The sequence below is a fragment of the Salmo salar genome, chromosome 24 (genome assembly GCF_965601325.2).
Source record: "Salmo salar chromosome 24, fSalSal1, whole genome shotgun sequence".
Taxonomy (NCBI): domain Eukaryota; kingdom Metazoa; phylum Chordata; class Actinopteri; order Salmoniformes; family Salmonidae; genus Salmo; species Salmo salar.
The window spans coordinates 41,405,105-41,420,073 of NC_138314.1; the positions used below are offsets into that span (position 1 = coordinate 41,405,105).

Here is a 14,969-nt window from a genome sequence, read left to right on the forward strand (position 1 = left end):
CCAAGGTGGCTCTCATTTTGACTGTAGTCTTGTGGCGAGCGTGGATGAGGGGCGCGCACCTCGTTATTTATCTCCGGTATTGAACATACTACATTCTGTCTTAAATTGTATCATTTATTTACATATTAGGGTACCTGAGGATTGATTAGAAATGTTGTTTGACTTGTTTGGACAAAGTTTATTGGTAACTTTTCGAATTCCTTTGTCTGCCTGTTGAACGAGTGGAACGGGTAGATTACTGAATCAAACGCGCCAACTAAACTTACTTTTTTGGGATATAAAGAAGGACTTAATTGAACAAAATGACCCTTTGTTGTGTAGCTTGGACCCTTGGGATTGCAAACAGAGGAAGATCTTCAAAGGTAAGTGATTTATTTTATCGCTATTTCTGATTATCTGCTGGTTTGGAAAATGTTTTAATGCTGGTAAATGCGGGGCGCTGTCCTCAGATAATCGCATGGTATGCTTTCGCCGTAAAGCCTTTTTGAAATCTGACAACGCGGTTGGATTAACAAGAAGTTAAGCTTTTAAATGATGTAGGACACTTGTATGTTCATGAATGTTTAATATTCCGATTTCTGCAATTTCACCGGATGCTGTCGAGGTGGGTCACTAGCGCCCCACCTAGCCCAAAGAGGTTTTAAATGAAAAAAAGTATTCTGGTGAGTCCGTGGTGAGTTACCACAGTCCTGATGTCCAGAAGTTATTTTCGGTCATAGGAGACGGCAGCGGCAACATAATGTACAAAATAATTTAAAAAATAAGTTACAAACAACGCAAATAAACAAACAAAAAAACAATCGGTTGGGAAAACGTAAAACGTCAGCCTTCTTCTCCGGCGCCATTGTTAAAACTTCTTAGGGCTAGGCCCCTTTTTTCTCCACTTCCTGCCTGAATGACGTGCCCAAAGTAAACTGCCTGTAGCTCAGGCCCTGAAGCCAGGATATGCATATAATTGGTACCATTGAAAATAAAACACTTTGAAGTTTGTAGAAATGTTAAAATATTGTAGGAGAATATAACACAATAGATATGGTAGGAGGAAATCCAAAGAAAAACCAACCATATTTTTTTTCTTCTTGAGAGACCATCCTCTTAGAAATGCAAGAGAAAGGTCATATTGAAAATTAGCTCCCTGGATGCAATTCCTATGGCGTCCACAGGGTGTCAGCAGTCTATGTTCAAGGTTTCAGGCTTGTAACTTCAAAAACAAATAAGAAATAACAGTTTTAGTAGGACAGTCTTAGAAATTCGTGTTTGCGCGCGCCATGAAGACATTATGCACCCGCTAAAATCGGTTTCCTATTAAACATACTTCTTTTCGAAATAAATATTATAGTTTGATTACATTTTAGGGTGAGGAGTAAATAGAAAAGTTTTTTGACTTGTTGAAACAAAGTTTAGGGGTAGATTTTCGGATTCCTCCTTCCTTGATGGCCCAAACTAAACTGACTTTTTTGGATATAAAGAAGAATTTTATCTAACAAAAACGACACTACATGTTATAGCTTGGACCCTTTGGATGACAAATCAGAGGAAGATTTTCAAAAAGTGAATATTTAATCGTTATATGTGAATGTATGAAACCTGTGCCGGTGGAAAATATTTTGATGTGGGGCGCCGTCCTTAAACAATCACATGGCATGTTTTCACTGTAATAGCTACTGTAAATCGGAGAGTGCAATTAGATTAACAACAGTTTAAGCTTTCAGCCAATATAAGACACTTATATGTACCTAGATGTTTAAAATCCATAATATTTATGATTATTTATTTGAATTGCGCGGCCTCCAGTTTTACCGGAAGTTGTCCCGCTAGCGGGACACGAATCCTTTATCCTCACCTGATGTTAAACAGATGGTGAATGATCAAGATGCGTTCTCTGCGGAGGTTCTGCATCACGGCCTTGACGTTAGTCACATAGGAGTTACACACATTCTCCCAGTATGGAACCAGGTACTCTGGTATCTCCTGGGGAAGAGAGACAAAAGATGCTCTGGGGTGAAGTTTCCCTTAGTTACAGATCTAGGATCAGCTTTCTCTTCCCCAATCCTAACCTTAACCATTAGTGGGAGAAATGCAAAACTGACTCAAGATCAGCGTCTAGGGGCAACTTCACCCTACTCCACAAAAGAAAGTAGAATGGGGAAATGCAGGCTCAAACATAGACAGAGACCAGGCCAATGAGTGTAAATAGAAGTTTGGGAGGTCCCTCTAGTGGCCATCCATGGCTATTGCAAATGACTCAACTCAACCTTGTAGTTCTAGACCTCATTGATTTCAAGTATGAGCGTAAGAAGGACCAGTGACTGGTTCTCTTTGTTAATTGATTCGTAATTGGCCTGAACCTTTATGCTGAACATATCCATGCATTCTGACTGAGAGCTAATGAGACTATGCATTCTGACAGAGCTAGAGACTATGCATTCTAACTGAGAGCTAATGAGACTATGCATTCTGAATGAGAGCTAATGAGATTATGCATTCTGACAGAGAGCTAATGAGATTATGCATTCTGACAGAGAGCTAATGAGATTATGCATTCTGACAGAGAGCTAATGAGATTATGCATTCTGACAGAGCTAATGAGATGATACATTCTGACAGAGCTAATGAGATTATACATTCTGACTGAGAGCTAATGAGATTATGATTTCTGACTGAGAGCTAATGAGACTATGCATTCTGACAGAGCTAGAGACTATGCATTCTAACTGAGAGCTAATGAGACTATGCATTCTGACTGAGAGCTAATGAGATTATACATTCTGACTGAGAGCTAATGAGACAATACATTCTGACTGAGAGCTAATGAGACAATACATTCTGACTGAGAGCTAATGAGACAATACATTCTGACTGAGAGCTAATGAGACTATGCATTCTGACTGAGAGCTAATGAGACAATGCATTCTGACTGAGAGCTAATGAGACTATGCATTCTGACTGAGAGCTAATGAGATTATACATTCTGACAGAGCTAATGAGACTATACATTCTGACAGAGAGCTAATGAGATTATGCATTCTGACAGAGAGCTAATGAGATTATGCATTCTGACAGAGAGCTAATGAGATTATGCATTCTGACAGAGCTAATGAGATGATACATTCTGACAGAGCTAATGAGATTATACATTCTGACTGAGAGCTAATGAGATTATGATTTCTGACTGAGAGCTAATGAGATTATACATTCTGACTGAGAGCTAATGAGACTATGCATTCTGACTGAGAGCTAATGAGATTATACATTCTGACAGAGCTAATGAGACTATGCATTCTGACAGAGCTAATGAGATTATGATTTCTGACTGAGAGCTAATGAGATTATACATTCTGACAGAGCAAATGAGATTATACATTCTGACTGAGAGCTAATGAGATTATGCATTCTGACTGAGAGCTAATGAGACTATGCATTCTGACTGAGAGCTAATGAGACTATACATTCTGACTGAGAACTAATGAAACTATGATTTCTGACTGAGAGCTAATGAGACTATGCATTCTGACTTAGAGCTAATGAGACTATGCATTCTGACTGAGAGCTAATGAGACTATGCATTCTGACTGAGAGCTAATGAGACTATACATTCTGACTGAGAGCTAATGAGACTATACATTCTGACTGAGAGCTAATGAGACTATACATTCTGACTGAGAGCTAATGAGACAATACATTCTGACAGAGCTAATGAGATTATACATTCTGACTGAGAGCTAATGAGATTATGCATTCTGACTGAGAGCTAATGAGATGATACATTCTGACAGAGCTAATGAGACTATACATTCTGACTGAGAGCTAATGAGATTATGATTTCTGACAGAGCTAATGAGATTATACATTCTGACTGAGAGCTAATGAGATTATACATTCTGACAGAGCTAATGAGATTATACATTCTGACTGAGAGCTAATGAGACTATGATTTCTGACTGAGAGCTAATGAGATTATACATTCTGACTGAGAGCTAATGAGACTATAAATTCTGACTGAGAACTAATGAAACTATGATTTCTGACTGAGAGCTAATGAGACTATGCATTCTGACTGAGAGCTAATGAGATGATACATTCTGACATTCTGACAGAGCTAATGAGACTATACATTCTGACAGAGCTAATGAGACTATGCATTCTGACTGAGAGCTAATGAGATTATACATTCTGACTGAGAGCTAATGAGACTATGCATTCTGACTGAGAGCTAATGAGACTATGCATTCTGACTGAGAGCTAATGAGACTATACATTCTGACAGAGCTAATGAGATTATACATTCTGACTGAGAGCTAATGAGACTATGCATTCTGACTGAGAGCTAATGAGATTATACATTCTGACTGAGAGCTAATGAGAATATGCATTCTGACTGAGAGCTAATGAGATTATACATTCTGACTGAGAGCTAATGAGATTATACATTCTGACTGAGAGCTAATGAGATTATACATTCTGACTGAGAGCTAATGAGATTATACATTCTGACTGAGAGCTAATGAGACTATACATTCTGACTGAGAGCTAATAAGATTATACATTCTGACTGAGAGCTAATGAGATTATACATTCTGACTGAGAGCTAATGAGACTATGATATCTGACTGAGAGCTAATGAGACTATGATATCTGACTGAGAGCTAATGAGACTATGATTTCTGACTGAGAGCTAATGAGACTATGCATTCTGACTGAGAGCTAATGAGACTATGCATTCTGACTGAGAGCTAATGAGATGATACATTCTGACTGAGAGCTAATGAGATGATACATTCTGACTGAGAGCTAATGAGATTATACATTCTGACTGAGAGCTAATGAGATTATACATTCTGACAGAGCTAATGAGACTATGATTTCTGACTGAGAGCTAATGAGATTATACATTCTGACAGAGCTAATGAGACTATGATTTCTGACAGAGCTAATGAGATTATGCATTCTGACTGAGAGCTAATGAGACTATGCATTCTGACTGAGAGCTAATGAGACTATACATTCTGACTGAGAACTAATGAAACTATGATTTCTGACTGAGAGCTAATGAGACTATGCATTCAGACTTAGAGCTAATGAGACTATGCATTCTGACTGAGAGCTAATGAGACTATGCATTCTGACTGAGAGCTAATGAGACTATGCATTCTGACTGAGAGCTAATGAGACTATACATTCTGACTGAGAGCTAATGAGACTATACATTCTGACTGAGAGCTAATGAGATTATACATTCTGACTGAGAGCTAATGAGACTATACATTCTGACAGAGCTAATGAGATTATACATTCTGACTGAGAGCTAATGAGATTATGATTTCTGACTGAGAGCTAATGAGACTAAGCATTCTGACTGAGAGCTAATGAGATTATACATTCTGACTGAGAGCTAATGAGATTATGATTTCTGACTGAGAGCTAATGAGACTATGCATTCTGACTGAGAGCTAATGAGATTATACATTCTGACTGAGAGCTAATGAGACTATGCATTCTGACTGAGAGCTAATGAGATTATACATTCTGACAGAGCTAATGAGACTATGCATTCTGACAGAGCTAATGAGATTATGATTTCTGACTGAGAGCTAATGAGATTATACATTCTGACAGAGCAAATGAGATTATACATTCTGACTGAATGCTAATGAGACTATACATTCTGACTGAGAGCTAATGAGACTATACATTCTGACTGAGAGCTAATGAGATTATGAATTCTGACAGAGAGCTAATGAGATTATGCATTCTGACAGAGCTAATGAGATTATACATTCTGACTGAGAGCTAATGAGATTATACATTCTGACAGAGCTAATGAGACTATGATTTCTGACTGAGAGCTAATGAGATTATGCATTCTGACTGAGAGCTAATGAGACTATGCATTCTGACTGAGAGCTAATGAAACTATGATTTCTGACTGAGAGCTAATGAGACTATGCATTCTGACTTAGAGCTAATGAGACTATGCATTCTGACTGAGAGCTAATGAGACTATGCATTCTGACTGAGAGCTAATGAGACTATACATTCTGACTGAGAGCTAATGAGACTATACATTCTGACTGAGAGCTAATGAGACTATACATTCTGACTGAGAGCTAATGAGACAATACATTCTGACTGAGAGCTAATGAGATTATACATTCTGACTGAGAGCTAATGAGATTATGCATTCTGACTGAGAGCTAATGAGATGATACATTCTGACAGAGCTAATGAGACTATACATTCTGACTGAGAGCTAATGAGATTATGATTTCTGACTGAGAGCTAATGAGATTATACATTCTGACTGAGAGCTAATGAGATTATACATTCTGACAGAGCTAATGAGATTATACATTCTGACTGAGAGCTAATGAGACTATGATTTCTGACAGAGCTAATGAGACTATGATTTCTGACTGAGAGCTAATGAGACTATAAATTCTGACTGAGAACTAATGAAACTATGATTTCTGACTGAGAGCTAATGAGACTATGCATTCTGACTGAGAGCTAATGAGATGATACATTCTGACATTCGGACAGAGCTAATGAGACTATACATTCTGACAGAGCTAATGAGATTATACATTCTGACTGAGAGCTAATGAGACTATGCATTCTGACTGAGAGCTAATGAGACTATGCATTCTGACTGAGAGCTAATGAGACTATACATTCTGACAGAGCTAATGAGATTATACATTCTGACTGAGAGCTAATGAGACTATGCATTCTGACTGAGAGCTAATGAGATTATACATTCTGACTGAGAGCTAATGAGAATATGCATTCTGACTGAGAGCTAATGAGATTATACATTCTGACTGAGAGCTAATGAGATTATACATTCTGACTGAGAGCTAATGAGATTATACATTCTGACTGAGAGCTAATGAGACTATACATTCTGACTGAGAGCTAATGAGACTATACATTCTGACTGAGAGCTAATAAGATTATACATTCTGACTGAGAGCTAATGAGATTATACATTCTGACTGAGAGCTAATGAGACTATGATATCTGACTGAGAGCTAATGAGACTATGATTTCTGACTGAGAGCTAATGAGATTATACATTCTGACTGAGAGCTAATGAGACTATGCATTCTGACTGAGAGCTAATGAGACTATACATTCTGACTGGGAACTAATGAAACTATGATTTCTGACTGAGAGCTAATGAGACTATGCATTCTGACTGAGAGCTAATGAGACTATGCATTCTGACTGAGAGCTAATGAGACTATGCATTCTGACTGAGAGCTAATGAGATGATACATTCTGACTGAGAGCTAATGAGATGATACATTCTGACTGAGAGCTAATGAGATTATACATTCTGACTGAGAGCTAATGAGATTATACATTCTGACAGAGCTAATGAGACTATGATTTCTGACTGAGAGCTAATGAGATTATACATTCTGACAGAGCTAATGAGACTATGATTTCTGACAGAGCTAATGAGATTATGCATTCTGACTGAGAGCTAATGAGACTATGCATTCTGACTGAGAGCTAATGAGACTATACATTCTGACTGAGAACTAATGAAACTATGATTTCTGACTGAGAGCTAATGAGACTATGCATTCAGACTTAGAGCTAATGAGACTATGCATTCTGACAGAGCTAATGAGACTATGCATTCTGACTGAGAGCTAATGAGACTATGCATTCTGACTGAGAGCTAATGAGACTATACATTCTGACTGAGAGCTAATGAGACTATACATTCTGACTGAGAGCTAATGAGATTATACATTCTGACTGAGAGCTAATGAGACTATACATTCTGACAGAGCTAATGAGATTATACATTCTGACTGAGAGCTAATGAGATTATGCATTCTGACTGAGAGCTAATGAGATTATGATTTCTGACTGAGAGCTAATGAGATTATGATTTCTGACTGAGAGCTAATGAGATTATACATTCTGACTGAGAGCTAATGAGATTATACATTCTGACTGAGAGCTAATGAGATTATACATTCTGACTGAGAGCTAATGAGACTATGATTTCTGACTGAGAGCTAATGAGACTATGATTTCTGACTGAGAGCTAATGAGATTATACATTCTGACTGAGAGCTAATGAGACTATGATTTCTGACTGAGAGCTAATGAGATTATACATTCTGACTGAGAGCTAATGAGACTATAAATTCTGACTGAGAACTAATGAAACTATGATTTCTGACTGAGAGCTAATGAGACTATGCATTCTGACTGAGAGCTAATGAGATGATACATTCTGACATTCTGACAGAGCTAATGAGACTATACATTCTGACTGAGAGCTAATGAGATTATGATTTCTGACTGAGAGCTAATGAGACTATGCATTCTGACTGAGAGCTAATGAGACTATGCATTCTGACTGAGAGCTAATGAGACTATGCATTCTGACTGAGAGCTAATGAGACTATGCATTCTGACTGAGAGCTAATGAGACTATACATTCTGACAGAGCTAATGAGACTATGCATTCTGACTGAGCTAAATAGACTATGCATTCTGACTGAGCTAAATAGACTATGCATTCTGACTGAGAGCTAATGAGATTATACATTCTGACTGAGAGCTAATGAGATTATACATTCTGACAGAGCTAATGAGACTATGCATTCTGACTGAGAGCTAATGAGATTATACATTCTGACTGAGAGCTAATGAGATTATACATTCTGACTGAGAGCTAATGAGATTATACATTCTGACTGAGAGCTAATGAGATTGTGATTTCTGACTGAGAGCTAATGAGACTACGCATTCTGACAGAGCTAATGAGACTATGCATTCTGACAGAGCTAATGAGACAATGCATTCTGACTGAGAGCTAATGAGACTATGCATTCTGACTGAGAGCTAATGAGACTATGCATTCTGACTGAGCTAAATAGACTATGCATTCTGACAGAGCTAATGAGACTATACATTCTGACTGAGAGCTAATGAGATTATACATTCTGACAGAGCTAATGAGACTATGCATTCTGACTGAGAGCTAATGAGATTATACATTCTGACTGAGAGCTAATGAGATTATACATTCTGACTGAGAGCTAATGAGATTATACATTCTGAATGAGAGCTAATGACATTATACATTCTGACAGAGCTAATGAGACTATGATTTCTGACTGAGAGCTAATGAGATTATGCATTCTGACTGAGAGCTAATGAGACTATGCATTCTGACTGAGAGCTAATGAGACTATACATTCTGACTGAGAACTAATGAAACTATGATTTCTGACTGAGAGCTAATGAGACTATGCATTCTGACTTAGAGCTAATGAGACTATGCATTCTGACTGAGAGCTAATGAGACTATGCATTCTGACTGAGAGCTAATGAGACTATACATTCTGACTGAGAGCTAATGAGACTATACATTCTGACTGAGAGCTAATGAGATTATACATTCTGACTGAGAGCTAATGAGACTATACATTCTGACAGAGCTAATGAGATTATACATTCTGACTGAGAGCTAATGAGATTATGCATTCTGACTGAGAGCTAATGAGATGATACATTCTGACAGAGCTAATGAGACTATACATTCTGACTGAGAGCTAATGAGATTATACATTCTGACTGAGAGCTAATGAGATTATGCATTCTGACTGAGAGCTAATGAGATGATACATTCTGACAGAGCTAATGAGACTATACATTCTGACTGAGAGCTAATGAGATTATGATTTCTGACTGAGAGCTAATGAGATTATGATTTCTGACTGAGAGCTAATGAGATTATACATTCTGACTGAGAGCTAATGAGATTATACATTCTGACTGAGAGCTAATGAGATTATACATTCTGACTGAGAGCTAATGAGATTATACATTCTGACTGAGAGCTAATGAGATTATGCATTCTGACTGAGAGCTAATGAGATGATACATTCTGACAGAGCTAATGAGACTATACATTCTGACTGAGAGCTAATGAGATTATGATTTCTGACTGAGAGCTAATGAGATTATACATTCTGACTGAGAGCTAATGAGATTATACATTCTGACTGAGAGCTAATGAGATTATACATTCTGACAGAGCTAATGAGATTATACATTCTGACTGAGAGCTAATGAGACTATGATTTCTGACTGAGAGCTAATGAGATTATACATTCTGACAGAGCTAATGAGACTATAAATTCTGACTGAGAACTAATGAAACTATGATTTCTGACTGAGAGCTAATGAGACTATGCATTCTGACTGAGAGCTAATGAGACTATACATTCTGACTGAGAACTAATGAAACTATGATATCTGACTTAGAGCTAATGAGACTATGCATTCTGACTGAGAGCTAATGAGACTATGCATTCTGACTGAGAGCTAATGAGACTATGCATTCTGACTGAGAGCTAATGAGACTATACATTCTGACTGAGAGCTAATGAGACTATACATTCTGACTGAGAGCTAATGAGATTATACATTCTGACTGAGAGCTAATGAGACTATACATTCTGACAGAGCTAATGAGATTATACATTCTGACTGAGAGCTAATGAGACTATGATTTCTGACTGAGAGCTAATGAGATTATACATTCTGACTGAGAGCTAATGAGACTATAAATTCTGACTGAGAGCTAATGAAACTATGATTTCTGACTGAGAGCTAATGAGACTATGCATTCTGACTGAGAGCTAATGAGATGATACATTCTGACAGAGATAATGAGACTATACATTCTGACTGAGAGCTAATGAGATTATGATTTCTGACTGAGAGCTAATGAGACTATGCATTCTGACTGAGAGCTAATGAGACTATGCATTCTGACTGAGAGCTAATGAGACTATACATTCTGACTGGGAACTAATGAAACTATGATTTCTGACTGAGAGCTAATGAGACTATGCATTCTGACTGAGAGCTAATGAGACTATGCATTCTGACTGAGAGCTAATGAGATGATACATTCTGACTGAGAGCTAATGAGATGATACATTCTGACTGAGAGCTAATGAGATTATACATTCTGACTGAGAGCTAATGAGATTATACATTCTGACAGAGCTAATGAGACTATGATTTCTGACTGAGAGCTAATGAGATTATACATTCTGACAGAGCTAATGAGACTATGATTTCTGACAGAGCTAATGAGATTATGCATTCTGACTGAGAGCTAATGAGACTATGCATTCTGACTGAGAGCTAATGAGACTATACATTCTGACTGAGAACTAATGAAACTATGATTTCTGACTGAGAGCTAATGAGACTATGCATTCAGACTTAGAGCTAATGAGACTATGCATTCTGACTGAGAGCTAATGAGACTATGCATTCTGACTGAGAGCTAATGAGACTATGCATTCTGACTGAGAGCTAATGAGACTATACATTCTGACTGAGAGCTAATGAGACTATACATTCTGACTGAGAGCTAATGAGACTATACATTCTGACAGAGCTAATGAGATTATACATTCTGACTGAGAGCTAATGAGATTATGATTTCTGACTGAGAGCTAATGAGATTATGATTTCTGACTGAGAGCTAATGAGATTATACATTCTGACTGAGAGCTAATGAGATTATACATTCTGACTGAGAGCTAATGAGATTATACATTCTGACAGAGCTAATGAGATTATACATTCTGACTGAGAGCTAATGAGACTATGATTTCTGACTGAGAGCTAATGAGATTATACATTCTGACTGAGAGCTAATGAGACTATGATTTCTGACTGAGAGCTAATGAGATTATACATTCTGACTGAGAGCTAATGAGACTATAAATTCTGACTGAGAACTAATGAAACTATGATTTCTGACTGAGAGCTAATGAGACTATGCATTCTGACTGAGAGCTAATGAGATGATACATTCTGACATTCTGACAGAGCTAATGAGACTATACATTCTGACTGAGAGCTAATGAGATTATGATTTCTGACTGAGAGCTAATGAGACTATGCATTCTGACTGAGAGCTAATGAGACTATGCATTCTGACTGAGAGCTAATGAGACTATGCATTCTGACTGAGAGCTAATGAGACTATGCATTCTGACTGAGAGCTAATGAGACTATACATTCTGACAGAGCTAATGAGACTATGCATTCTGACTGAGAGCTAATGAGACTATGCATTCTGACTGAGAGCTAATGAGACTATGCATTCTGACTGAGAGCTAATGAGACTATACATTCTGACAGAGCTAATGAGACTATGCATTCTGACAGAGCTAATGAGACTATGCATTCTGACTGAGAGCTAATGAGATTATACATTCTGACTGAGAGCTAATGAGACTATGCATTCTGACTGAGAGCTAATGAGACTATGCATTCTGACTGAGAGCTAATGAGATTATACATTCTGACTGAGAGCTAATGAGATTATACATTCTGACTGAGAGCTAATGAGACTATACATTCTGACTGAGAGCTAATGAGATTATACATTCTGACTGAGAGCTAATGAGATTATACATTCTGACAGAGCTAATGAGATTATACATTCTGACTGAGAGCTAATGAGACTATGATATGACTGAGAGCTAATGAGACTATGATTTCTGACTGAGAGCTAATGAGATTATACATTCTGACTGAGAGCTAATGAGACTATGCATTCTGACTGAGAGCTAATGAGACTATACATTCTGACTGGGAACTAATGAAACTATGATTTCTGACTGAGAGCTAATGAGACTATGCATTCTGACTGAGAGCTAATGAGACTATGCATTCTGACTGAGAGCTAATGAGATGATACATTCTGACTGAGAGCTAATGAGATGATACATTCTGACTGAGAGCTAATGAGATTATACATTCTGACTGAGAGCTAATGAGATTATGCATTCTGACTGAGAGCTAATGAGATTATGCATTCTGACTGAGAGCTAATGAGATGATACATTCTGACATTCTGACAGAGCTAATGAGATTATGATTTCTGACTGAGAGCTAATGAGACTATGCATTCTAACTGAGAGCTAATGAGACTATGCATTCAGACTGAGAGTTAATGAGACTATGCATTCTGACAGAGCTAATGAGACTATGCATTCTGACAGAGCTAATGAGATTATACATTCTGACTGAGAGCTAATGAGATTATACATTCTGACTGAGAGCTAATGAGACTATGCATTCTGACTGAGAGCTAATGAGATTATACATTCTGACTGAGAGCTAATGAGATTATACATTCTGACAGAGCTAATGAGACTATGCATTCTGACTGAGAGCTAATGAGATTATACATTCTGACTGAGAGCTAATGAGATTATACATTCTGACTGAGAGCTAATGAGATTATACATTCTGACTGAGAGCTAATGAGATTGTGATTTCTGACTGAGAGCTAATGAGACTACGCATTATGACAGAGCTAATGAGACTATGCATTCTGACAGAGCTAATGAGACAATGCATTCTGACTGAGAGCTAATGAGACTATGCATTCTGACTGAGAGCTAATGAGACTATGCATTCTGACTGAGAGCTAATGAGATGATACATTCTGACAGAGATAATGAGACTATACATTCTGACTGAGAGCTAATGAGATTATGATTTCTGACTGAGAGCTAATGAGACTATGCATTCTGACTGAGAGCTAATGAGACTATGCATTCTGACTGAGAGCTAATGAGACTATACATTCTGACTGGGAACTAATGAAACTATGATTTCTGACTGAGAGCTAATGAGACTATGCATTCTGACTGAGAGCTAATGAGACTATGCATTCTGACTGAGAGCTAATGAGATGATACATTCTGACTGAGAGCTAATGAGATGATACATTCTGACTGAGAGCTAATGAGATTATACATTCTGACTGAGAGCTAATGAGATTATACATTCTGACAGAGCTAATGAGACTATGATTTCTGACTGAGAGCTAATGAGATTATACATTCTGACAGAGCTAATGAGACTATGATTTCTGACAGAGCTAATGAGATTATGCATTCTGACTGAGAGCTAATGAGACTATGCATTCTGACTGAGAGCTAATGAGACTATACATTCTGACTGAGAACTAATGAAACTATGATTTCTGACTGAGAGCTAATGAGACTATGCATTCAGACTTAGAGCTAATGAGACTATGCATTCTGACTGAGAGCTAATGAGACTATGCATTCTGACTGAGAGCTAATGAGACTATGCATTCTGACTGAGAGCTAATGAGACTATACATTCTGACTGAGAGCTAATGAGACTATACATTCTGACTGAGAGCTAATGAGACTATACATTCTGACAGAGCTAATGAGATTATACATTCTGACTGAGAGCTAATGAGATTATGATTTCTGACTGAGAGCTAATGAGATTATGATTTCTGACTGAGAGCTAATGAGATTATACATTCTGACTGAGAGCTAATGAGATTATACATTCTGACTGAGAGCTAATGAGATTATACATTCTGACAGAGCTAATGAGATTATACATTCTGACTGAGAGCTAATGAGACTATGATTTCTGACTGAGAGCTAATGAGATTATACATTCTGACTGAGAGCTAATGAGACTATGATTTCTGACTGAGAGCTAATGAGATTATACATTCTGACTGAGAGCTAATGAGACTATAAATTCTGACTGAGAACTAATGAAACTATGATTTCTGACTGAGAGCTAATGAGATGATACATTCTGACATTCTGACAGAGCTAATGAGACTATACATTCTGACTGAGAGCTAATGAGATTATGATTTCTGACTGAGAGCTAATGAGACTATGCATTCTGACTGAGAGCTAATGAGACTATGCATTCTGACTGAGAGCTAATGAGACTATGCATTCTGACTGAGAGCTAATGAGACTATGCATTCTGACTGAGAGCTAATGAGACTATACATTCTGACTGAGAGCTAATGAGACTATACATTCTGACAGAGCTAATGAGACTATGCATTCTGACTGAGAGCTAATGAGACTATGCATTCTGACTGAGAG

General features: G+C 37.6%; 1 protein-coding gene across 1 annotated transcript in view; it reads right to left on the reverse strand.

Annotated features, from left to right (window-relative positions):
- Positions 1 to 14,969, reverse strand: part of spef2 (sperm flagellar and cilia associated 2) — an 85,302-nt gene that overhangs the window by 27,337 nt on the left and 42,996 nt on the right. Inside the window, exon 22 of the mRNA XM_082968764.1 lies at positions 1,844 to 1,971. Within this exon, the coding sequence (XP_082824890.1) occupies positions 1,844 to 1,971 (128 nt within the window). The remainder of the gene's footprint in view (positions 1 to 1,843; positions 1,972 to 14,969) is intronic.